Source organism: Copidosoma floridanum, unplaced genomic scaffold (assembly GCF_036245765.1).
Source record: "Copidosoma floridanum isolate Cflo_tuat_1 unplaced genomic scaffold, Cflo_Japanese_pri ptg000013l, whole genome shotgun sequence".
Taxonomy (NCBI): Eukaryota; Metazoa; Arthropoda; class Insecta; order Hymenoptera; family Encyrtidae; genus Copidosoma; species Copidosoma floridanum.
In genome coordinates this window covers 28,577,997-28,604,487 of record NW_028321890.1, presented here as the reverse complement: position 1 = coordinate 28,604,487, position 26,491 = coordinate 28,577,997, and the positions used below count along the sequence as shown (strand labels likewise).

The 26,491-nt window shown below is 42.0% G+C and overlaps 4 protein-coding genes across 5 annotated transcripts; 2 read left to right on the top strand and 2 right to left on the bottom strand.

Moving 5' to 3' along the window:
• The first annotated feature begins 2,750 nt into the window (after window positions 1–2,750).
• Window positions 2,751–4,608, top strand: LOC106640657 (tubulin beta chain-like). Its single transcript, XM_089590784.1, has 4 exons — window positions 2,751–2,807; window positions 2,972–3,644; window positions 3,730–3,925; window positions 4,155–4,608. The coding sequence occupies exons 1-4, from the start codon at window positions 2,751–2,753 to the stop codon at window positions 4,606–4,608; spliced, it is 1,380 nt and encodes a 459-aa protein (XP_089446910.1).
• Window positions 4,609–5,333: 725 nt separating this feature from the next.
• Window positions 5,334–7,076, bottom strand: LOC106640658 (NF-kappa-B inhibitor cactus-like). Its single transcript, XM_089591506.1, has 3 exons — window positions 6,652–7,076; window positions 5,787–6,145; window positions 5,334–5,691 (listed from the first exon to the last, which is right to left on the bottom strand). The coding sequence occupies exons 1-3, from the start codon at window positions 6,795–6,797 to the stop codon at window positions 5,345–5,347; spliced, it is 852 nt and encodes a 283-aa protein (XP_089447632.1). The 5' UTR covers window positions 6,798–7,076; the 3' UTR covers window positions 5,334–5,344.
• Window positions 7,077–8,261: 1,185 nt separating this feature from the next.
• On the bottom strand, window positions 8,262–19,106 carry Dl (dorsal). 2 transcript variants are annotated; one of them, XM_089591109.1, is made up of 12 exons: window positions 19,001–19,106; window positions 17,900–18,029; window positions 15,675–15,934; window positions 15,294–15,555; window positions 15,061–15,204; window positions 14,783–14,973; window positions 14,234–14,372; window positions 11,731–11,823; window positions 10,051–10,198; window positions 9,728–9,918; window positions 9,497–9,642; window positions 8,262–9,414 (listed from the first exon to the last, which is right to left on the bottom strand). In XM_089591109.1, the coding sequence occupies exons 2-12, from the start codon at window positions 17,946–17,948 to the stop codon at window positions 9,295–9,297; spliced, it is 1,743 nt and encodes a 580-aa protein (XP_089447235.1). In that variant the 5' UTR covers window positions 17,949–18,029; window positions 19,001–19,106; the 3' UTR covers window positions 8,262–9,294. The 2 variants fall into 2 exon arrangements, with proteins under 2 accessions (XP_089447235.1, XP_089447234.1); XM_089591108.1 differs by lacking the exons at window positions 8,262–9,414; window positions 9,497–9,642; window positions 9,728–9,918; window positions 10,051–10,198 and having other exon boundaries at window positions 11,756–14,372.
• Window positions 19,107–22,572: 3,466 nt separating this feature from the next.
• Window positions 22,573–26,433, top strand: LOC106640661 (uncharacterized). The gene is made up of 6 exons (XM_014354753.2): window positions 22,573–22,886; window positions 22,957–23,344; window positions 23,408–23,599; window positions 25,105–25,247; window positions 25,320–25,526; window positions 26,274–26,433. Exons 1-6 carry the CDS (start codon window positions 22,573–22,575, stop codon window positions 26,431–26,433), a joined length of 1,404 nt encoding a protein of 467 aa, XP_014210239.2.
• The last annotated feature ends 58 nt before the right edge of the window (window positions 26,434–26,491 follow it).

Below are 26,491 nucleotides of genomic sequence, written 5' to 3'. Positions count from 1 at the left end.
ACATTAAGAACACGGCAATTGTGAGAATAAAAAAAATGAAATTGTTATCTAGATTTATTGTCGATGTAAGTGTAATAAATAATAATAAAAAAAAAAAAAAACAAAAGACATCAAGTCAATTAAGCGTTGTTATATAATGCATTTTTTGATCAAATAAAGTCTAGGGCTATTATCAACTATAAAAAAACGTACTGAGACACCTTTTATTTCTCTAACCTTCAAACGACACATGCACTAATTCACCGTTATTATATTATTCAACGAGATTATTTTTCACTGAGAACTCGACTCAGTTCCGAATTCATACACATCCAAACTGGCAATTAACGAGTTTCATTGATAAAATTAAAACAAAACTATACTCAATGTCAGAAATTTGAACCTTTATGGTGAATCAAAAACAATAGTAATGAGCCAGTACTAAAAACAGTAGCTCTTGGAACTTTTTTTCATCATTACCCACCTTTGTCACTTGATATTCATCTAATGGCCGAAGAGACGCGCACTGCAACAGAAATAATTATACATGTGTATAGTAACGATACGACATCGTAATGGTAAAATAGTTAAACTAACGTTATTGAATTTATTATTTTTGTACCACTTCGATGTGATCTCACTCATTTCCAGAGCTCGTATAGCGCAAAAGCATCGTAGAGTAAATAAAAAAAAGCAAAATCACGCTTCACCGAAGTAAAATGGTCCTTGGCCCCTTGGAAAAAAAAAGAGGGTGTGTTAATTGTTACCCTCGCCTCGGACCACTCACCTACACGCGTTCTTTCAAACGGTACCATCATAAAAATCACCCATAAAAGTCACAAGCACGTTTACAGTAGAATAGCCGAAGAATGCGGGGACAAAGTAGCAAACGATCCATGCGATTGTAACGTACGCTCTGAATATAGTTATACAGCGTGCATGTAAACACATCTCGATGCTGCTTTTTTTTCTCAACTATTATCATTCTAACTCCAAGTATGTTCATTAAAATGTGAATTTTGAAGGCTGTATCCTGGCGAGCCTTTTTAATTTTGCAGTCGAACTGAAAAAAAAAAAAAAAAAAAATCTGGTAGCAATAAACGATCGACTCATTTGTAGATGAATATAAATAATATACTTATAGATACACTCATAGCAAAACTTTTGATTCGTAAGCGCATTGAAAAAATGAGGCGAAACGCGCTGTGACCAATTACGTAGTTCTGCCAGACTTTGCGTGTGTGACTTAAGTATATACTGCCAGGCGAGCTGCCGATGTATGATTATAAATTTATATAAATATACATACATATATATATATATATCACGTGCGTAGGTGCACGAGAAAATGTTTATCCTTAAGGGACGTGTATTAAGTGTATGTACAAAACAGAAAACGTCATATTTTTTCATTGTGAGAAAATATAGGGGAAAAAAGAAGCATTTGAAAAGGGAAGCTAGAAAAAATAAAAGAAAAAAAAGTTAGGAGTACAAGGGCGTGATTTTAGAGGGAAAATACTCTAGCCGAGCATCGCCAAAGTCGGGCTTTTTAAGCGCGAGCGGCATTTGCGAGGGAGAAAAAGCCGAGTCCAGATTCATTTTTATTCTCGCATAAATATTAATATCATCGTACTAAAATCGACTCGCTGTCACTTGTAAAAAAATAAAAATAAAAAAAAAAAATAAAAAAAGAAGAGGGAAAAAAGGGGAGCGCTGAATTGTGTACATAAGAAATTTAAAAATAAATGAAGAAAAAAATTGACTCGTGCAAATATTTAATGACTTTTAATATGTATCGATAAGAAGATAACTAACTATATTTGTGTGTGCGTAAGTAAGTGGGGAAATACTAAAAAGGGCCCAGAAAGAAGAAAAATGTTGTCCCGTCAATGAAACGCAATTCTTTCAATTTTAAGTATATACATATTAATATAAAATAATAAATGAAAGATAAAGAAAATATGTATAGTATAAGAGTTTTCCAACACAAGGAGAACACATGTGTAAAACACACATACACGCACACTCGAATACATACACACGAAATGGAAGTAAAAAGCCACTTGTACATCACATAAATGTCCAAACAGAGATTTGCATTGTGATTATAATTATTGTATCAAAGTAAAGTTTTTTTTCGTTCATTTTGACTTGGTTTTCAATTGGGAATTCCGCTTCGCAGTCAAATTGTACAACGACCCCAATTTTCATGCGAGGATCGCGTGATTTTGTAAATACGCTTTATATAGTTATACATACAGTAAGAAAGAGCGTCGTGCGCACGTATGACACATTTTTCGAGTGTAATAAATTGTTATCATTATTGCTCATCTTAATTATTATGATTACGATTAGTTGTTGTGGTAATTATGTCGTATCGTCATTATTATTTGTACAAAAATTAATGTTACAATTTTTAAATAAACAATGAAATCCCAGTTACATATTTTACAGTGTCCGTAATTTTTCCCTTTATTTCTTCGACAATGAAATGGTACAAGAAACGTAAATGATAAATAATATCTTCGAAGTGATTAGCCAAAAAAAAAAAAAGTTCCATACTCCGAGCGCCATTATTTGAAAAAACATTTAAAAAAAAAAATGGATTGTCAACTGTTTGGTTGATCAATCCCAATTTTCAGCCATGGACGTTTGTTGATGGCTAACCTTTTTTAAATTTTAAGTTAACGTTTCGCGAAATTCGTCAAAATTTTTCGTAATAAAAATTCACAAGTAACAACCGCCCACGAATAATAAATAAAAACTACAAAATGCGCGAAATTGTGAACATTCAAGCAGGCCAGTGTGGCAACCAGATTGGATCTCGGGTAAGTCGTGAGATGCAAAAGAAAAAAAAAAAAAAAAAAAAAACAGTGACCGCAATTTGACGCGTCAGTACTCGCCAGTAGTAAATATACCTTACCTAAACGAAGAGCAAAAGTAAATATGAGGAAAAAAAAAAATTATCCAAAAAATGCCCACCAAATGACAGTTCTGGGAGTTGATATCCGGCGAGCACGGGATCCACACGGACGGCTCGTACAAGGGGACGAACGAGATCCAGCTGGACAAGATAAACGTCTTCTTCAATGAGACGATATACAAGCGCTACGTGCCTCGAGCCGTGATCGTCGACCTCGAGCCAGGGACCATAGACGCGATCCGGGCGAGCACCTTCGGTGACATATACCGGCCCGACAACTTCATCTTCGGGCAAAACGGCTCGAGCAACAATTGGGCCAAGGGTCACTACACCGAGGGTGTCGAGATAGTCGACCAGGTGCTCGACGTGGTGCGCCGCGAGGCGGAAAACTGCGACTGCATCCAGGGCTTCCAGCTGACCCACTCCCTCGGGGGTGGCACCGGCTCCGGGATGGGCACCCTCTTGCTGTCGAAAATCAGGGACGAGTACCCCGATCGGATAATCAACGCCTACTCGATCCTCCCCTCGCCTAAGGTCCAGGACACCGTGGTCGGCCCGTACAACGTGCTCCTCTCGCTCCAGCAGCTCGTCAATCTCACCGACTCGACCTTCTGCATCGACAACCAGGCGCTCTACGAGATCTGCGTGCGCTCCCTCGAGATGCCCAGCCCGAGCTACTCGGACCTCAACCACCTCGTCTCGCTCACCATGTCGGGCGTCACAACTTGTCTGAGGTTCCCAGGTGGGTCTATCAAGTGGGATTGCACGCATGTTTTTTTTTTTTTTTTTTTTTATTAACTTTTAACGGTCCATCCCACGCGAATCAGGTCAACTGAACGCCGATCTGCGCAAGCTAGCTGTCAACATGGTGCCTTTCCCGCGACTCCACTTTTTCCTGTCCGGTTTCGCGCCCCTGATATCCCAAGCCAACAAAGGCTTCAATGGGCTCACAGTGCCCGAGTTGGCCCACCAAATGTTCGACTCGAGAAACGTTATGGCCGCGTGCGATCCTCGCAACGGAAGGTCCCTATAACAGAAAATTCTTACAATTCGTGTGCTACAATTGTCATCTGGTGTTATTTGTACCGTCCAGCCATTTAAATGGTGCAAATTACATTGAGAATAAAAATTAAAAATTCCCTGGATTACCGTTGTAGCACAGGAATTTAAAGTAGTTTTTCTTTTTTCTCTCTCACTGTTATCAATTATGATTGTGTTTTATGGTTGCTTTGAGCGTGAAAATCTTCATCAGATACCTGACCGTGGCAGCGATTTTCCGGGGGCAAATGTCGATGAAGGAGGTGGACGACGAGATGTTGAACGTCCAGAATAAAAACAGTCCGTACTTTGTCGACTGGATACCGAACAACGTGAAGACCGCCGTGTGCGACATACCGCCCAAGGGGCTCCAGATATCGGGTACCTTCCTCGGGAACAGCACCGTCATCCACGAGGTCTTCAAACGCGTGTCCGAGCAATTCGCGGTCATGTTCAAGCGCAAGGCCTTCCTCCACTGGTTCACCAGCGAGGGTATGGAAGAGAACGAGTTTACCGACGCGCACGCCGACCTGCTCGATTTGATAGCTGAGTATCAGCAATACGAGACATCCAGCGGCTCCGAGGCAAACGATTCTAGTGTGGCTAACATCGGCGACATGAGTGCCATCGAGGAGGAGACGGACGAGGAGGTCATTGTACAGGATTGACTGGGATGGGGGCGTTTATTTCGCCACATTTGGTCTGCTTTTTAAATTTTTCTCAGAGTTTACCCTCATTTTTACAATTATGGCTTTTTTTTTTATCCTTTATTCGTACCATTTTGGGAGTATTCAAATCTATGTGAGTGTTTTTGATACTTATTTTGGCTCTGCGTGAAATTGCAATGTGTGTTTTTGTACATCTGACGCCTCCTTTCTCACGGAAATATACATTTTACCTCAATTATCACTGATCATTGGTTTTCTTGCATAACCCGTCGTTAATTTTGTCATGTGTGATCAGAGTGCAACAAGCAAAAAACCAAAAAACAAAACAAAAAATCAAATTTACAATCGAACATGTTTTTTCCTTCTTCAGTGAAGAAAAAAAAAAAAAAAAAAAAAAAAATTTCAAATGAATACTTTTTATTCTTTAACAAAATTTGTAATGATTCGTATATAAATACCTTATGTGCAAAATATCTAGGGTACGAAAATTTTTTTGTTTTCTTGCCATATTTTTACGCAAACTATCTAAAAAAAAAAAAAAATAAAAAATAAAATAAAATAAAAACACTTCAAACAATCAAGAAAATCTTACGTTACTCCTTCCTTTGTCAACGTAAATTTTTATAACACGAGTATCGGTAAGAACATTCCATACTTGTCAAAGTACAAACAAGCAATACTCCTTGCATCGAAGTATATATATATATATATCAAATATACACCGTACATGCACGCATCACTGTTCTTCTTGTTCATCTTCATCTTCTTCTTCTTCATGTTCCTCTTCCTCGCGGTACCTCGTGTCCGCCCCCAAACCACGGAGGTAATCGCACACATCTGCGTGAGCGTTATTCAACGCTACCATGTAAGCCGTAGATCTCGAGTAATTCTCCTGGTCCAAATCGCAGTTTCCACTCTGCACCAAAAGGCGAACCAAGCCCAGAGAGCCATCCTCGGCCGCCAAATGCAAGGCCGTCTTGCCGGTGAGGATTTCCGTCGTCTTTACACTCGCACCGGACCGCAGCAGATAATGGACCACCGCCTCGTTTCCATTCTTCACAGCTATGTGCAGGCAAGTTTTCCCTGCGAAATAAAAACTATACTGTTACAGTGTGACTCGAGGCGCGTTGCAAATTGTACCGTGACAGCCGGGGATCTCGTGGTATCGGTATACCGACCTTGGCAATTTTTCGTCTCGAGGTTGAAATCCGGCCTCGACCGATTTTGCGTGTCCTCGTGCAGCGTGGGCAGTTCTTCCGGAGTAAAGGGCGACGTGAGGGCTGCGAGGCAGTCGAGGTCGTTGCTCATGCAAGCCAAGTGCAGGGGAGTGTTGCCGTCCTCGGTTTGCAGCTTGGCGTTTGCGCCGGAGAGCACGAGTTGGCGGGTGACGGATGAGCTGCCCGACAGGGTGGACAGGTGCAGCGCCGTGTGCACGTCCGAGTTATACAGATCCAGGAGATCGCTCCTCCCGCCTATGGCCTCGATGAGCCACACGGCGGCGCTTTCTAATCCCCGTTGAATGACTCTGGTCAGTTCTCTGGAAAAAATTAGGATTGAAGCGATTGTTATTGTTTTTTTTTTTTTTTTTTCTGCACGACGATACAATATTTACTTCTTTTTATTGCAATGTTAAGTACATTCATTTGCCTAAGGGCGTTTATGAATTTTTTAGGAATAATAGTCTGATTTTCCAATTTAACGCTTGAAAATTAAGATTACTTGTTTATGTTCCTGGTAATGAAGAGTTTACTTCAATGCGACTTCAATGAATTGTTGGGCGATAAGTATAAATGTGACAGTGCGTGGCGATAACAAGAATGAAAATAAAAACAAACGCGACGCTACGCTGACTCTCGATCTGATGTCAATAGTGCCCGTACATCACAAATCCACGAGTAAATAGTTTCAAATCAAGAAAAATGTAGCATTTGATTGATTTTCACAATTACGATGTTAAGGCAATTTTTATTTTTATTTTATTTAATTTATTTAATGCGCGCAACAAACAAAATGCGTACACTTGAGTACGAAAAATTGACTCACGTATTTCCGTCGTCATCCTGCTTGAAAAATTCTTCGATGGGCACTCCTTTTGCACGTATTTTATGGATCCACTCCCAAATTTTTTTATTGTTCGCCGCAACAACCTTGTCAATATCCTTCTCAAGCTGCGAGGAAAAAATCTCCATGTCCACGTCGTCTATGTCCTTAATACTTTTTCTCACTTCGTTAATCTCAGTCAAGCTTATCGAAGCTGCGTTATTAGCCCTTGGATATTGATACCCATTTTTTATGCACTTAATAGAAACGAAGGGAACTTCGAGGTACTCAGTATATACGCGGATTGAGAGCGATTGGTAGGATAGAGCCAACCGGGTGATCAGCTACTACTTAGACCTACAGGCGTATGGGACAGTAAAGGACAACGGAGGGGAGAAGGTATAAACGAAACTACGAGAGAGAAACGCTGACGAGTGTCCGGAACGTTATGACTCAAGTATCGCATTAATCGAGTTACAATTTTTCGAAATGTGGATTAAGATAGTTCAGGTGAGGGCCAATTTACTTGACATTTTCCATACTTGCTCAAACTTTCAGTGTAGAGTACCTTATTTTAAATACTCGGAGAGCATCTGTTAAAATTATACGTTCGCGTACCGATTGGTTGGAAAATCCAAGGTGGCTAGTAGTTTTCTGTCACGTTAATGTTAAAACAAATCTCATCAAAAATAAAATTTCAGATATCAGTATTAGTTCAAGTATTAGACTATTGAGAACGAGATTAGGACTAATAACTACGTGTACTTTTGTCAAGAGCCGCTTATAAGTGTAATTTTTACCTTCATCCGCTAAAAATTCAACACTTTTCTCTAGTTTTATAACATTTCTTGTAAAATCACATTTTTTTTTATTTATTAAAAAAGTTTTTAAGGAAATTTCCTTTCAGTTACAAAGAGTACTTTCCTCACTTTCAGCTTCAAAGGATATCATTTTCCAGTGGAGAGTACAAAAGTACTCCCCTAATAAGCAGGGACTATATTAGTTGTTGCATCCGCAGGTCTGGAAGAAAGTGGGGCTTTGATAATTTTCCACTCGCAGCCGCGGTTTTGGTGTCAAATCATGTCCAGAAGAAGAAAATCGTACTTCTCAACTAGTACCTGTAACTAATTTTTCTCCTCAACCCTGGGAATTCACGTACGGACCGTAAAAATGTGTATAGTGTGTCGTCAATCCGTACGTTAAAATACGAAAGTCAACAGATGTGCTATACTTAATTCATTTGAATAATAATTTTACTTTATTCAATTGATTACTTTAACGTTTTTCATAGATAACATACTTTTTCTGTCTTTAATGTACGAATCTTTACAGATTTTTTACCATAGGTAAAAACGATTTGACTTTGAATAGTTACCCATGAAAAAGTCTCTGTTTGGAAGTGGAGTAGAGTAAGGATTTCACAAAAAGTTCACAATTAAGAGATTGACTTTGTATTTTGTAACTAAATTAAAACATATACAAATGAACATGATTTATTTGTACTTACAACAATTTTATAACTACATGTATGGATATTAAATATAAAAACACTATTATAAATTCAAAAATTTTTATTTTTTTTTTTGTAATAAATTTTCACGAGAGATAAAATATTGTTCATTTTTTTTTTTTTTTTTTTTTTGAAACACACGAGTAGAACATTTATTTTATTCTTAGCGCTTTTGTAAAAGTCCATTGAAACAAAAATATATACATATCTGTAGGCTAGAATAATGCCTTTGTATAAAAAATATTTTCACTCGGGTTGGTTGAAAATAAATATGCTCATGTAACTCCGTAAATGTGTTGTCTGACGACTACTATTGCATTAAATTCGTTGTACTTTGAAAGTTTTCTTAAAAGGCACATTCTGATAATAATAGTTATAATTAACGATATAAATGCTGTAAAACATTTTATAAAGACTTGTCTGATAACAATAGTATTTATTACAAACTCAACAAATTTTTCATACGGAAACTCATTATATAGTCATGGTGTCTATTATAAAACAAAGTTGTAATAGACTGTCTATAATAAGCGGTGATACAAATTTGACCGGTAGAAAGACATAAAATGTACATGCAATCACAAAGATAACACTAATTTCTGCTTCTTATAAAAAAAAAAAAAAAAAAAGACTTAAACATCACGAAAAGATTTATGTAAACACGACGATGACGCGAATTTACGATATGCTATATAAATCGATATAATGTAAAAGCATGAGTTTAAGATTCAGTAATGAATCTCAACAGATTATAAAAGTGACAAAATTCTTGTAGAAACCAAGCAAATGTTGCTTGCCTTGTCCGTTTTACGTCAGAAGCTTTCAGATCTTGATGAAACAGTGAACTGAAATTCATGCCATCCATAAGATTAGATGCTCCTACGTAAGACTTTTTTTATTCATAACCTTCGTTTAAGACACCTCACTGTGTCATTAAATTAATATTCCTCGTCGAAAAAGTTTTCGATTACCAGCCGAAATTTCATACAATTTGATTTTTGAGTATCACATAGCCAAAAACGAGGAATTCACATATTTGCACGGTAGTCCTTAGATTTTTACGCTATTCGAGCGTACTTGCTTACAATTATTTTTCAACTAAATATTTTTTACTTGCTTTCATTTATTTCCAGTCTTCAGTTGTTACCAGATGATTTGTAAAAGTCATTGAGTATACACATTTTGGTAAAACTGTCAAGAGCACCTATGTCATTACCAGTACCAGCTGCTTGTTCTCCATTCATTCCTTCTGCTTCCTGCAAAGTACCCATGATTTATTCAATTATCTGCTCAATGTGACAATGTCGTGTCTTAACTTAGAGTATCAAAATTAATTGCCTTCACAATGTCAGAGATACTGGGACTATTCAGGTCACCATTGTCGAATGGCGAAAAGTTTAAATCGAATTGCGACGGATGTTGGTTATCAATGCCGGTATTCAACACACTTTTAATTGCGGTTTCAATACTGCTCTCTGCATCATCTGGAACGAGAATTTATATTTTATTTGAAAAATTGTTGACACATTTGGACATCATCAAAGTAAAGTAACGGTAAGTATTACGCACTCGAACTAAAAGGCTGGAAATTATTGTCTAGTTGATTAATTGTAGAAGAATACGGTGTGTACATGGGAGATGGTGAGCCCTGCGGTACGTTGACTGGCTGCAATATATTTCGTGGTTGCTGCTGTGCAGGAGAAATGTCGTACATGGAGTATTCCGGGGGGGATTGGGTACAACTTGGCGAAGGTATCGGCCTGAAAATTAGATTTAAAAAAACATTTACTTTCAACAAAGTACCATATAACTTGTAACATTTGAGTTTTTCCAAGAGGTGCGGCTTTTTTATTTCGAAAATGATTTACGGGTATTACTGAAAACATCCTTACAGAAACCCCATGTTTGGTGGGTTTTCAACGTTAAACATCTGAAGCGAGGGTGTAGCCGGCATCTGAGCTCCACCGTACGGCGATCGTCCATCCGTGGGCTCAGTTTTAACGATATTGTACTGTGGGAACTTGTATCCTCGTCCAGGCTCTGCAAGTGCAGATACTTATGAGTAAATATTTTTGAAAAATACTTTTAGATCTTTAAAAAATGTTATCATAATATATAAGCATAGGACAGAAAATGATACCCAGCAGTTGGAAAAACAGTATAGATGTACCATCATTTGTATAATTAAAACAGTGAATGGTGAAGCGTGCAGCGTTATTTGGAATAGACCAAAAATAAAAAAGATTAAAAAGCAAATGGGAAAAAAAATGATTGTTGCCAAACTTGTATTCTACGACATTTAACATATACAAAACAAAAAGCTTTTAGTTACACAGTCAATGAAAACTCTCTCGAAAAAATCAACTTAAAACCTAGGTTTTCACAAACAAGTACGAAAACCACATTATTGCATCATACCTGAAGATCCGATTGTGCGAATTGGTGAATCTGAAAGTTATCGGTTTACAAAAACAAACAGAAATTTTGGGGAACACTCAAGTATCAGATAAATAAAAAGATCCAAAAGTTCACATGTATACATATGTACATATATTGTGTATATAATCACTCGGTACAATACTCATCAATATATATAATAATAATATATCTTTCGTGAAAAGTCGACGACTTAATTTATAATTTCATCGTAGAAAATCGTCTCTCAAAAATATGGCACAACTGCACTTCGGTATATTGCAATGCTTGTTTTTTTTCCCAATGTATTATTAACGAGAGTACTCGTTATTTCAAAATATTTTCGATCGGAAGGAAGCACTTGAAGTCAAAAATTAAACCATACTCGAGAGTTAGAAGGCACTCAATTTCATTGAATGGCAAAAAGTTTGTTGCTACTGTATGCTTTTTAAGCCGCTAGTTTTTTTGGTCTTAAAAAAATATGGAAGATATTACACAAAGTATCTTCCCAAATCACAACATTAATGCACAAAAATTTCTTTTGCTTCATCATTTGTAAAAATGCTTTTTTTAAAAAAGTACAAAATATCAAAGTTTTAGTAAGATACGGTACACCATTGACAGTGTCACAACAATATAGTTAGCATTCAGTTTTCACAAATATAATAATATATAATTTGCATTCAAACCACAACAATGTCTCATTCTACCATTCCAGTACAATTTTCAGAGTATTTTCACACAGTGATAACGTGTCTTATGTACCACAGAATTGACATGAGAATCAACATCTAGACATAAATTAATTTTGAAAAATAGATCAAACTGAAAATTTTTGAGTAAATATCCAACAAAAGTATGTTGAATATCTAGAAGTAATGTTTTCGTGCACCCTTAATCTTTGAAAAAAAAAAAAAAAAAAAAAAAGGACAGTTCGTGCAGTGAAAGTCATGACATTGATCCTCAAATATGTATAGGTATAACAATTACAATCGAAAAATGAGATGGATAAATGACAGAAAGCGCTTTGCCAACACCTTTAAACCCAAGTCAAAGATGAACCGTTTGTAGACGTAGATAATAGAGAAAAGTGAAAAACAGTAGAGAAGAATAATCCATAACAATATTGTTAAGTACTTTATGTTGCAAATACTCACGTTTTTCAGCCTCGTGTTGCATGTGTTTCAATAGATACGCATTTGGGCTGTTATTGAATTTCTGTCTTTTTCGCTTTAACGCATCGGGATCATCTACGGGCACGATTTACAAAGCAACATTATAAGCCAACCATCTCAAACAATCTTAAACTTTAATACTATCTAATAATTAATTGACTCATTGTCTCATACGGCGTTTAAAAAAAATCTGAAAAAAATCTGTGTTAGGTGTAATTAGCTTTGGCGTAAATTACTGTCGTACTTGGGTTTTGTAATTCTAGCCGATACTTCTCGGTAAAAACAAAATAAAAGTGGGATTTGCCTAAATATAGAAATCATCAGTAAAATCGACAAAAATAATCAACCTTATTTTTACTTTCCTAATTATTATCTAACGCATTAATATAAGTCGATTCCAATAGGATAATTTAAAGCTTAAACTTGACTAGACTAAAGCTTTGTAAATAGGCACTTTAAGGCTACGAGGTTATTATAAACTTAAATTTGATTAAGTATATTGTTGTAGGCGCAATTGAATATTTGGGATTAAGACTAGCACAAAAATTTATATTCATTTCGAGATTTCATTTTTAGGTTACCAAAGTACGAAAAGTGTTCGAGTCAATACTTTGTAAATTCAAGTTAAACGATGTGAGCCTCTGTCGTTGAAGAGTGTCTGAAAAACGAACACGACGCTGATCGATAAACTATACAACCATTTCTGAGAACCTTTTTTTTATCTAAATCATTGGCATGATGAAGTTGAAGTGAGCGAAACGATGCATTCAGGAGATGAGAAATCTTATTTGATTCAGCTTTTTAAAATTTCATCATTTTTTTCTTTTAAATTCCATGAAGTATTAGTGCTACATACAAGAATCTTTAGTATAAATCATACGAAAAGAATAAATTCTTTCGTACCGTAAAATGACATACTGACAATGAAATATTTATAATCAGAAAAAAATCTGAGTATCCAAAGACACACACTCATCCAGTGGCAGTAGAGAACAAAACGCGCTGTTTGAACAAATTGACAATGATGTTACAAAAATCTCAAAAAAATAAGTACAAAGGGTCGCGGATTCACCGATAATCAAAGGAGAAACGCTCAAAGAGCCCAACAAGCGTTTCGTAAAAATACACTTGCAGGATGTAACAATGGATGCCGTAACGATCATCATGATCCATCCTCCAATCGGCAAAAGGACACAAGAAAAAGAGAAAAACACAGATAGGGCCAGACGTGAAGATGAACGTCAGAGCATAATTGAAAACCGAGAGGGCGCTCAAGTGCCATCCTTGCTTTCTAAGATCTTCCCTCCCTCGACGGGGCTGTAATAAAACGACATCTCGTCGAACTCCGAGGCCGTGGCGTGGGGTGCCATGGCCATGTAGAGCGCGTAATTCTCGGCCTCGGTGAGATCGGCGCCGTACGGGGGTGTCGCATCCCCGTCGACGTCCAAGCCTCCGCACTCTGCGGCCAATGGTGCCCCACTCGTAGCTTCGGGCAGACTGGCGGTCGACGATCGCCGGTCCTCCCTCGGCTTGGCCCTCCTCGAGAACAGCTTGGAGAAGAGGCTTGGCTTGCTTGGCTTTGGCGAGCCACTTATCCCCGGCAAGGTAGGAAGAGCCTTCGATTGCTGCTGCTTCTCCGTGCCCAGGGTCTGCTGGGACGGGGCACGTACCAGCGTCGGCATGGACGGGGTCTTGCGAATCCGTTTCGGGGGCAACGGGGGCACCGGTCCCTCCACCTCCGACGACAACACGTCCCGCTTGACCCGAGGGGCCGGTGGGGGCGGTCTGGGCGGGGGCACCTCTCCGACTATGGATATTATCGGGCTGAGGACCACCGGCTCTGGGTCTGGCAAATCTTCCGGACAGTCCCAGACCTGGAAATCCCCGTGGTACTGCTCTGTTTTTAACGCGTTGCCGTTTTTCGTGTCGATTTCGACTACCTCGTCGAGTATCTCGTTGAGCACCTTATCACCGTTGCCCACTACAGCGAGATCAGCCATAATGCCATTGCTTTTGCAACTGTTGTGGTCACTGCCAGGAACAGGTGTCGCGTTTGCGGACTCGTGTACTTTTTGGACCCACTTGCCGACTTGGTCGTAATCGAACCAATCGGTTTTGGCCTCTGGTGTGGCATCGACGACGTCCATCACCTGCTCGTCGGTCTTGTCGGGCACGATGGTTTTGTCGTCGTCCACTACAATCACCTCGACGTTGTCGCGCTCTGGCGCCACACGGCTACTGTTCACGTAGGGCGACGGTTGTGGGTCCGCGAGCCGCTGCTCGTGACCGTTTCGTTGGGCGTTGGTGTAAATGTCACCGAGAGCGCGGAGGGTGGACAGCCTATCGCTACCGATGTTAATTTTGTCGTAACCGTTGTTGTTGTTACACCTATCGAGAGTTGTCGGGGAAAACGCGGCTGCCAGCTCGTAGGCGGCCTTCTTACGGGCGAGAGTCTTGCGCAACGACAGGAGATGGCTGGGCCTACCTAATCCCAACGGCAGGAGCTGGAAGGGCAGGGGCTCGCTCGTCGCGTTGTCCGATGGCCGTCGCAGCTGGATGAACACCTGGACTGGCTGGTCGACCTGTTGGGTCCTGTAGCTCGGCGTCCGGAAGGATATCGCCACCTACGAAACGATGGCTTTTCTCATTTTTTTGATACATCGATCGGCGAGCACTGAGAGAAAGATTTGTTTACTTTCAACGTACAAGTATGTTAAAGGAAAATTACTTTACACGTTCTTTATAACTTTTTAAATTTTAACTGCGGACAGACGGCATGTTAATATTCAACATGCCATATTTACGTCAGATTGCACCACGTGGGAAACATATTATACGTAAGTTATATTGTCAAGTCCTTCTCTCAGTGAGGGAAAGGACAATCGGTGAGTCGGACTACGCTCAAGAGCGGCCCCTCGAGCTGCTCGTCATTGTTGTATCAAAAGCGCGACTGATAATGCGTAAAAGATCGTTCTTTTTGGCTAAATGTGTTTGGTTCGCGGATATTGTCGGTCTATAATCTAGATGAGCGCACCTGTTTGTGAACCTGCGTCGGCTGGAAATCCCCCAGTGCCTCCCAGAGGATGTGATCGTCCTTTTCCTCGAAGAACCTCACCTGGATGTCCTCCTTCGTGACTTTTTCGCAGAGCAACACCATCTCCATGCCTCCGGCGACCGAAGCGCTGCAGTGACTGAGTTTGCATATCACGAGGTCGCACATGGCCTCTGCAACGAGTCGTAAAATAATTCTTTTTTTTTTTTTTTTTTTTTTTTTTTTTCAATCTCGTTTGGTTATTTGAAGATAAAACTAACTTTTGTCGTAAACCGGCGTCGAAACGACTGGCATAAGGGGGATCCTAAACTCGCCCGTGACCGGACCCTCCAGAAACGCCTGGAAGCACAACCTCACGGCGTTCAAGTCTATACTCGTCGGCTGACGCTTGTGATCAAAACCGGCTGAAGCAACGAAAAAAAAAAAAAAAAACGTTCACAGTTGTTAAAGTTTCACCAAAAAAATTAATAAAAGCGGTAGTAACGAAACGCACTTCGAAAGGGATCGACCCGCATTTCTTCCCTCTGTCTGAGCGAGTCCTCGATATCCCTTCGCTTGACGCACTGGACGCCGAGTTTGTTAAAAACGACCGTCATGTTGTCCTCCACGGAAACCTCGACCGTACAAACGCCCCGGCTGCAGGTCTCCTTGCCAACCAGATGGTGCGGATGCGGTAGATAGGACGAGCTCCTCGAGGACGAGTCCCTCGTCACGCATGACACCACGACGATCGCTCGACCCCTGAACCCTACGATCTACAAAAAAAAAAAAAAAATATTAATAATAATAATGAAAAAAGAAAAAACCTGCATCACCAAAGTCCGAGGGATGAGTGAATACATATACATAGAGTATGGGTGTTTTTCCAGCTCACCTGTATGGTCGGATAGGTCTTGTTCTCGGGTGTGCTGCTGATACCGGGTATACTGCCGGCCGTTCTGCTCTCGCACTCGTACCTGAAGCGCAAAGCCTTGCTCGCCGGTTGCTCGATTATTTTGACGTAGGGCGTCCCTGAGCTGATTTCCCCGATGGCCTGACCAATGTTGGTTCCAGTACTCCTCCCCGTTGATTGCATTTCCACGTCGGGCCTCGTTTTCTCGGAAAACGTAGGATCCGCCTTGTTGATGGCGTCCCCTGCAATGCGCTTTTTATGAATCACTGTTGTTGACGATGCGCCGGGTGAGGTGTAAGTGCGCGCGCTATTGTGTGCGTGTGTCGAAAGCGCACGGAAGACCAGATGCACGTTTTTCCCCGGAGGTGAGCGCAAGAGGATAAAGTACAGTGGAGAGGAGGGGGGGAGACTGTAAGAGATGACGTCGTTTATAGTTTTGGGCTCGTTATCATTGTTCTACGCACGGACACGGACCAACCGAGGGGACCTTTTTTTTTTTTTTTTCTTCTTTTTTTAGATTTTATTTCATTTCGTTCGATTTTTTTCGTTTTTCAATTCTCGCGTTACGATTAAACTTTTTGCTCCACGATGCTTTTTTAACGCGAGGCTCACTTCGAGAGTTTTACGTGAAAGTTGAGGTAGGTAAGTGTACACGTACGGTGGTGAACGGTAAAGCTCTGCTGTGAAGCTGTCTCGACCCAAATTGAGACGAAACTGAAGTTATCTAACATATGTATACGTATAATGAAGTAGAACGTATGCGTGGAATCAGCTGGGCCTATTTACCAACGAAAATTAACGTTCTCCTACATTTACGTATGTATACAGTCATATTATTTGCATTTAACTGTAAACTTGATTGTACATTTGTATACGCTGAAGTTAAACATGAATGAAATGTATTTTCTTCAAGTTTTTTTAAATATCATCATGTCTGGATGAAAAAAAAAAAAAATTACAATAATAATTATAAAAAGAGATAATTTTAACCAATAAACATACATTGATTTTTTTTTATCAGCTCTTAGAGTTGCACTTTTTGAATTATCAGCTTCAAAGTAAGCGCGATATCAGTCCAAACGAAGAGCAAAGTGTACAATCATCGTGGCCCATCGACGTTTTGAGGTATAATTTATACGAAAAGTAGTTTTCTTCCCAAAGAAAAATGTTGAAACTTCAAAAGCCAGCCGAAAAAGCAAGTGGAAAAAGTTTTATGAAGATTCGGTTTGCCTTTCTCTGTATATTCAACTTCGAATCGACACATTTTAGTAAACGGCATTTTTTCATGACCAAGGGTACCTTGAAAATATTCGTTTTCGTCGATAACTACGAAAAATCGGACGTTTATCACATACTGTTTTAATTGTATCTTAATTTAAAAATAATTTCCTATACGATGCGAGCAAATCTACGCAACAATGATGAAGTTATCCTTGGTTCTTTCAAAGTTTTGTAATATTTTCTGTCACTTTTCCGACGCATAATGTGTTTCGGTGTTTTGTCGTATCATCTCGTGATAATTAACCTTGATTATTTGGAGGAGCGACAATTATCTCACGAGATATAGACTGAAAAATTAGTGGGTCACGATTTTAAATAAGTCAGGTTAAAGGTAATCTGTTTGTAAATGGAAGAAGAAATGATTATCGTTATCGTTTAATGTTTTGGTGATGTATTCATTTTAAAAACAACTCCAGCATTGTGTCAATAAATGTGGACCAATAGTACAAGTGACGTGAAAAATTTATTTTGCCGTTTACTTATATTTTTAACGGGAACAAATAAGTCAGCATACGAAAATTAAATCTAGTCGTGTGTATTTGGTTTCCATATTCAAAACTTGATTCGTGATTAAACTCTCGCTTTTGACGGTTTATTTTGGAAACGTACCACTTTGCAATTCCCGCTGAGTCAGTAAAATTAAATGACGATGGAATGCAGAAAAATATTTTATACGCATAATATACATGCACTATGTGTGATGCATACGTGCACTGGGTATTATTTATGAGCGCGCAATGTGTCTATTTCTAAGTTTCGAAAATTCCAAATGGTATTTTTCGAAGAAAAACGGCGCCAGAGGCATCTTCCGTGCGCTTCAACAACCTCATGTTTTATATCATCGTGCATCATCGTATGATACACGGAAACAAGAATAAGTATATAATTTGGTGGAAAAAAAAAAATAATAAAAAAAAAATACTTACACACGTCCGTTATACTGACGCCTCCCTCGCTAATGTTGTTGGGCTCCATACTTTTTTTTTTTTTTTTTTTTTTTTTTTTTTTAATATCACTGTCCGTCGATACTGTAGCTGCTTCTCATGGCATCACTCGCTGCAACAAATTCATGCAGTTTCAACGTTATTTACCTTATACAGATGAAAGATAACACGCCAACGATTCGACTGAAAATTTATCCCTGGGATATTTTGTTTTTTTTTTCGCGACGACCACTGATTGTGAGAAAAATCGCAGATTTGTCTAGTATAATCAAACACAATTTTATTCTTCTCTTCCTGTCTTTGCCTCTGATTCTTTAGCGTATTCGCGTGAAACAATCAAGCTCAGTATCTCTTTTTAAACACCTAATCAATCAATTTCGCATTGGCCTATCGAAGTTGTTGGTGCTCGTAAAAAATTGATTACCGATTTTTGTCTTTTCAAGCACTCGGTGATGCAACAATAATGAGAGTCATGAGATTTAATTGCCGTTGACATAGTTGTCAGCGAAATGACGAAACAGAAAAATAAAACTTCCAACGTGTGTCAATGTTATGATTATCGGAAGATGTCCGAGGAGCCGCGTGTAGACAAAAGGGATTCTAGTGTTTGCTCGCGTTCGCGTGTCGAAAGCTCTGGAGCTTAGGTATAGGAGGGGGTGGGCGAAAACGCGCAATTAGAGAGAAATGTGGAGAAAGCTCGGCTGGACCAGATGGTCCAAAGAAGAAGAAGGAGAAAATGAGGATGAGCAAAGTGAAACAACAAAGTAGAGAAAATGACGCCGTGCCCTGTCTATGTATCTCTTTCTCTGGACAGTGGCGTATGTTGCTAATCCAATCGCATTATTTCGGGCAAGGGAGCTCCCCTATAGGTCTCTACTCCCGGCGTTTCCGAGTCTCGTCTATAATTAAACACCTCTGGATCTCTGTGAAAAGAAAAATTCACGAAATCGGCGCGCTCGAGCAGAGGAGTACTTGTTACACCTATTGCCACTCGAAAGTGCAGCTACTCACTCGCGTATTCTTACGTGTTTCGTGTGACGAATGGCCCATTTAATGGTTATAAAATTAATGTAACAACTTTACCGATCTCCACAGCGATGCAGCCGATCTCAATAATCCGTCGATGCTTGGTAAAGTTCAACAACGTACTGCAAGCTCCAAAATCCAAAGCTGGTGGTAAACATGTAGAGACTCACGATGCGATATAAAGAAAAAAAAAAAAAAAAATACTATCTGCCACTAATTATGATTTGGCTATCGCTCGGATCAAAAAAAAAAAAATTGGCTGATACGACAAAACGATTTAAAATCACTTAACGATTATCTCTCGATAATCACTCGAGCAGCAAGTGCCGATGTATGTATATAATACATTGAATTATAGCTAACGCGAGAGATAAAATCGGCGCTTATGCAACGAAAAAATTGCAGTGTACCCAGAAGTGGCCGCCTTTATCACCCTCTTAATATTTAAAGTTTGGCGCAAACTCTGTGGTGCTTTGTTTGAGGGAAAAACTTAAAGATCCTCGCGTTTTTCGCGTTGAATCATTAAGCCCGGGAACCCCGCGATTCCACCCGAAGATGATGAATAATTCAACGAGCCGAGGAGCTCGAAAAAAATCGATCGCGTCTATATACATAAGACAAACTATAATACAGCTGTATGAGTAAAAGTAAGCGAAATCGATGCACGGGGCCCCGGATGTGTTGTTTTTTCTTTCAGCTTTCTCCTCTCTGCTGCATCACGTCCATATAACCTCGAAAAATAAGCTCGTATCGTATATTATATGCGTCACACTTGTGCTCCAGCAAATAAAAGAAAGACAGTACCTATATATACGTATAGAGGCGTTCGAAAGTGTCGTGAGAAGGAAGAATAACCAGAGGAAGAGTGTGTATATAGGAGAGCCAAGCATCAGGAACAAAACATCGGCAGCCAGGTATATATATGCGTGCTATTTCTCTCCCTGCGGCTTAACGATTTTCTAATACAAGTACATCCTTATATAGCGCAAAGACAATAGGAGCCGTCCCAGAGGTAATGAGTGTACATAAATATAGCAGGTAGGTACTGCCCGCTGATGAGACTTGCCTGCGCGTACCAGATGAGGATGTTGTTTCAGCGACTCTCTAGGTGATGCTCGTGTAGCCAGCCCTGTGCGTATATTATAATATAGCAAACAGTGCGCGCACACACACACACACACACGCACACACACACTGAGAGACACGGGCGCGCGCGCGCGCACTGCAATTTTTCCCGGACGAAAGGTGCCCTACGAGTGCGGATTGTCCTATATCTTGCAGCTCGGTTATCACAATATGTATTACAAGTATACGATCCAGCCGGTTTTAAAACGACGAGCCAAAGGCTATACGCGGTGCTCCAAAGTCCAGGGAAACGTCGTTTTCCTCGCTCGCTCGGGTCGGGCGGATTATACGAACGGGTGGTGCGACACGGGGTGCCGTCCAACCCACACGGAGCCTCCCACTACCACCACCCACGCAAGCACACGCACACACGCGCGCGCGTGCGACGGAGCACGCAATAATGCTCTCGTCTTGGTATTTATTGTTATTCGGAACAAAAAAAAAGAAAAAAAAAAAAAAAAAAAAAGAAAAGACGAGGAGGTGACTGGATATACTCCGGATGCACTTCGATTGTTACGCAAAAAGCGTAAGGGGACACGGCGGTGGAGTCGCGTCCGAGAGTACAACAAAAGTTTTGCGAGTCGGTGTTTTATATGTGTGTGCCGCTGTTCCCTCTGGCTTTCACGGAACACGACTGATCGGCCAAAGTCTCGTCCCGACCGACCGACCGCCGGGCGCCGCCAACCAACCCATAATACCCACATGTACACAAGCGCGCACAGGAACACGATATGTTTTGTACCACACATATACATATATATTACCTACGCACTGGTTCTCCTCCACCTCCTGGTTTTCTTCCCCTATATAGGTATAACGCGCATAACAATATATCGGTATACGTGTATATATATATATATATATGTGTGTTTCGTACGACGCAGTGGTGCCGAGGAGTTGCGCGCGCGCGCAATATGTTACCGATTGCAAGCGCCGAGTGGAGCGTGGAACGTAAGATACGAGCGGTGCCTCTACCACAATCGAATCGGTGCAGAGAGCGCTTGCGCCGATTGCACAGATATGTGAGAGGCCCAACTCGATACTCCCGAGACTTGGCGTAAGTATGTTTTTGCTGCGTGTGCGAAACAACAGCTGACGATCGGACGGGCTTATCGCCTGTTCCGCGGGGAATGATCGATCGGAGGTGATTTGCTATAGCCTTCGAACTACAACTACGAGACTGGGGATTTTTGAGTTTCGCGCCAAACCGAGCTTGCGAGGATGAATGCCATGATATATACTCGCTTACCGGTTTTTCTACGTGGTTACGGGTGTTTCAAGCGCAGCGACAAAAATGCGACGAGAGCAAACACGGTTATCAACAAAGCGATTACTCGGGGCAAGATACTCGATATCGCTTCTTTCTGTTTACCCTCTCTCGTCTTTAGAGAAAAAACAAAAGTTCCCAAAAAACGAGGATGCAGCAGCATTAAGCTCGATATAGGGAGGTGGGGGGTTTCGTAGAGAGCAAAGAGAGGTTTATTTCGGGCTCGCGGTGAAACGGAGAGAATGACCGCAGCCGCGATGGAAGGATAGAGCCCTCTTTGTCACCTCGAGCTTTTCTCCCCCTTTTCTATACCGAGCGCTCTTTTATTTTCCTCTCCTTTTCTCGTCGGCGCAGAAGCGCTGAATAAGACCGAGACTCGCGCGGTATTTACCGTATACGTGTATATGTGACACGTGCACTTAAGGGGTGGTATTTTGGGCTCGCTCGAGGGCTATATATGCTGCTGTTCGCCCGTATACACTCACCCGCGAGGAGAAAGGAGTGGTAAGAGGGAGAGAAATGAGGAACAAGCCCATGAGATACGACCAAGTCGTACGGAGCGGATCTTTCGCGCAACTTTTCGAGAAGCCATTTAGCCCTTTATCTTCCTATTGGTTACCATTCCAATAAATCGAACATCAAAGTAACAAGCGTATGGGTGTAGGTTGAGTACCAAATATATTATAAATATTCAAGCAGACGTTACAAAAAAAAAAATAAATGTCATTAAAACGTATTCAACGATATTGACATCGATACTGCTGATGATTTATAAAGAGTTGATTAATAATAAATTATTTCGATTGCATTATTTTCATAGCAACTTTTATAGTCCCCAAAAACTTTTGGGTTAACATATCAAAGAGGGAAATTATTGGAAAATATCTCATCCATCATCGACAACGTGAAGCCATTTGAAAAAAACAGCTAAAATCCTTCCGTGCAGATAAAATCACCTAATTACAGGGGCATTGTTGGCACGCACTCGTGTATGGTCTAAAAGGATGAAAGTACCGGTGCAAAAATAACATTGTAGTCGCAAGTATACCTTCAAACGAAAAAGAAACAAAAAACAAACGGCGATCGTCGAAACACCAGCCGCCGAGCGCACCAAACTTCCAGTCAGTGGTTGACAACCCGAACCCCCCAACTGGATATCAGCCCTTTTCCAAGCGACTCGTACTCTCGAAACGATCAGCAGCATCAGCCAAACCAAAACTCGTCGGTCAGCCCGAAAATGCCGAAGAAAACCCCAACGACTCCACTGCTCGGTCGGTCGAGCCCCTTCACCGGTGCGCCCGCTTCGGCCGTCACCGAGTCGCCTACCGTCCAAAACACCCGGCGCAAGCTCCAGTACAACTCCCAGCTACCGATCCCCTGCGCCGGCAAGAAATCGACGATCCAACTGGTCGGCTCGCTGAAGAAGTTCCCCGTCAAGCGGCCCTCCGACAAGCAACAGCTGCCGGAAAGCGGCAAGAAGAAGAGCACCTCGATGATCGACCTGTCGTCGGCCGTTCGGAAAAGGGGCACTCGGGAGCCAGTTGGCACGCGGTGAGTGAAACCAACGATCGGCGTGTCCCCCTCAATGACGCTCAACAAGACCCGTATGATACACGTGTAGACAGGACACCAGTAGCGGCTCAGTGTCGGCTCGACTGGTCGACCCAAAGACCGAGGCCGAGGTGGAGGTTGCGGGTGGGTGCGCACCGATGCGCTGGCCAGCGGTCCTTCGTAGGGACGAAGGGGCACAGCGGGACTCGAGGGCGGCGAGCCTCGTCTGCCGTGTGCTCGTGGTGAACGCTTGGAGGCGCAGGAGGGTAGAGTCGGGCGAGCTGCGGGCCGCCCTGGCCGGCGTCACCCAACAGGTCGACCACCTCCAGCTGCAGATAGTCGTGCTGAGGAAGCTCCTCGACAAGGAGAACTCGCGCGTGGCGAGCCTCGCGGGGGAGCTCCACCGCGCCAAGGCCCAGGCGGACGAGACTGCCCAGGAACGGGACCAGCTCAGAATCGTGAGTGGCCCTACGTAAAAGCAGAGACATTGGATGGTCTTATTTGTGTTTGTTCGTCTTTAGGCGAAAGAGGGGGCCGAGATGGAGGCGCGCAAGGAGCACGAGATCGTCGAGGAGCAGTCGGTGACGGTGGAGAATCTGCGGAACGAGCTGCGCAGCGCGCGGGACCAGATCGACACGCTCGACAAGCAGATCGCGAGGGACCGGGAAAAGCTGCTCAGAGTCAGGGAGGAGAGGAAAGCTCTGCTCGAAAAGGTCCATTTTTTGTTTTTCTCCATTTACTTACCATTATCACGCTCGACGAATATACCTTTTACACGCCTATCCATACGAGAAAATCAACACATAAGCGCAAGAAAGCTCAGGGCGAAAAAGTAAGCCTCTTAACAACACCCCAAACTCAACCCCGTACAACGAGTCAGCTCATTTCGCTCGAGTTGCATATAGCCCCACCTGTATACAGTGGGGGTTGTTGTACCCTCTCGACGCTGCAGTACAATACTGCAATGCGCAACGTACGCGCACACGTGTAGGCACACGATACACACATCAGGTCGCTCTTCTTTGGTCGCGATGGTGTACAACCCGAGGACGGGTGGGAATTGATCCGTACAGGGGGTGGGTGGATGAGTCAGCCGACCCGAACGGGGTCGCGGCCCCCACGAAATGATTATCCTTTCCGCGAATGTACCCGGTGATTCAACCTTCTCCCTCCTAAGTCCGCCACCCTCTGCGTGTACGCGCGATCGTTGGTTTAGTTGGAGGTGACTACATTTTTTCAAATGAGCCTCGATCTCCTCTTTTCGCGTATCAACGGGGGTCGTGGAAAGTGCGAAAGTATCAGAAACGAGCTCTCGCTTGCGCGTGTCAAGAGCACCAGATTTCCAGCAACGCGCGCCCATTTGTCACCGTGACGGGCGTCAAGTTGAAATAAAAAGCAAAACAAGGGAGATCCAGCAGCTGGTGCCCGCAAGCTCCCGAGCGCATCGTTGTTTAAAAACAGCTCGCGCGTCTCTCCCCTTAGCTGTGAATCTTCGCAGGGGGGCTTACGGTCCCATTTTCGTCCGCCAAAACGAGAAGCTCAAAGTGTAGACCTACCTCCGCCCCTTTTAACAAGTACAATACCCGCGTTTGCAAAGGGCAAAGCTTTCGGAGTCAACGATCCCTTTGCGCGAGCCGTAGTACCTATGTATAGCCAAAGGCTGAGTCAACTTTCTCGCGTGCATGGCTCAGGCGGCTGAGCTTCAGGAGTATTTACGCGTACGCTGACTCAATGTCACATAATAGCCCTATCTCTCGCGTGTACCGTACTTTTGCAGTGTGTCATATAGCTCGCACGCGAGTAAGAAGAGCTATAAGCCGAGAATATAGAGGATCGATGTTGCAAGGTGCGCTCTTGGGGAGTTGGACTATGTTTTGCATCACCGAGCATGAGTTAACACGACAAACTCGACGCTTTTTTTTCTCTTTTGACAGTTCTTACTGAAGTAAAAGTACTTGAAACTAAAAAAGTGTGCTTCCAATTGACGAAAACGCGTGCTTTCCGAGCTTATTTCGTGGAAATGGTTCATACATTGGAGTACCGCGTTTTTAAAGCGTACAATTGAAATGTCTGTTTTTGCTAAATGCTCGCAAGAGTTTTAAACTTATCAGGGGATGGTTTGAAAAGTTAAAAGGGATTCGTACTAATTAACTGTCTTTACTCTGCGTTTTAAAATTAACTTTCCACAATACCACTCACGTGTTTACGATGCGCGTAGCTCTCGGCGAGCGAGGCTTTGGCCGAGGAGAGGAACGCTCGCGCCACGAAGGCCGAGCTGTCTCTCGAGGACACGCAGATGCAGCTGGCCACTCAGCTCGCCGTCACCAATTCCCTGCAGGAGGAAGTCCAGAGATGCTTGAGGTAATTTTGCATTAAAATGGTCCAAAGATGATAGTTGCGATGGTAAAGCATTGATCTCCCGATTCACGCCAGTCAAATGAGAGACCGGGAGGAGCAAAAGGCCGAGCTGGAGGATACGGTGCTGAGGCTGGAGAAGGAGAACACGAGGCTGGACGAGCGACTGCGGCTGGGCGAGGAAACTGAGCGGACGCTGGGCTCGCGGGCCGAGTACCTCGAGAGCCAACTCGTCCACCAGGAGATGAAGATCCGACGCATCCAGGCCGAGTGCAACGCCCAGATGTAAGAGCCCGTCCGACTCACTTTCGGGATTATTGGTGTATTTGCCTCACGTGCCATTTTAAGCCATTTGGGGAAAAAAACTCGTGAATCTACGTTGATGTACGTTTTTTCGGTCTTTTTCGGTTTTATATGGATAAACTGTGCGCCAATCGTAGGAAAAAATTTGCAATATCAAGGAATTTGGAGGGAATTTTTTTTTTTTTTTCTTAAAATATTGTAGTGGCAGTACTGTCTGTTGTGTTGTTGGAAATTCAAAATTTAAATGGCACAGGCTTTTAATCATCACATCGATCGTGGGGATGAACGAAGGATTTTATCATCCAAAGGAGCATTTACTTGTGGCAAAAAATGAACAAAGCGGAAGTGTAATACGATATGCAAACGATTTCTTTTTCTGATGATCGAGTCTTTTTTACTTTTCTAATTGATGTGACGATTGAAAGTAAAATAAAACAGATGATACTGCCACTGTATGATTTTTGAAAAGAAAAAAAGCATCGGGTTAAAAACTATTCGGTGGAGGAAGAAATTTAAGCTTGCATTTCCCAAATAAGCCAGGGGACCCACGGCAAAAGACGTGTGTCACACGTTACTCGGTTTACGTTCGCAAGCTTTCTCACGCAATAAACATTCTTGAGCCAAAAGTGCGCCTCGAAACATAATAATAATAATATAGTGTAAAGCCTCGGGAGAGCTCTAGCTGGCATTTTTTCTCGCAATCTCCCGCACCGCAAATCCCAATTTCAGGGCCGAGCTGAACGACCTGCGGGAGCGCGTGCTCCGCCAGTCCCAGGAGTGCGGCTGGAGCGACCGGGTCCTTCAACTTGCCGGTAGCTTCGTTCGCGCGCCCACCATGCTCCTACGGACCCTGTCCTTCTTTTCCAGCAGTACGACCCTGATTTTTTAAAAAGTACGCTGTTTATATAGGCACTTACTTGTATAAATGATGTACGCGTATAAATGTT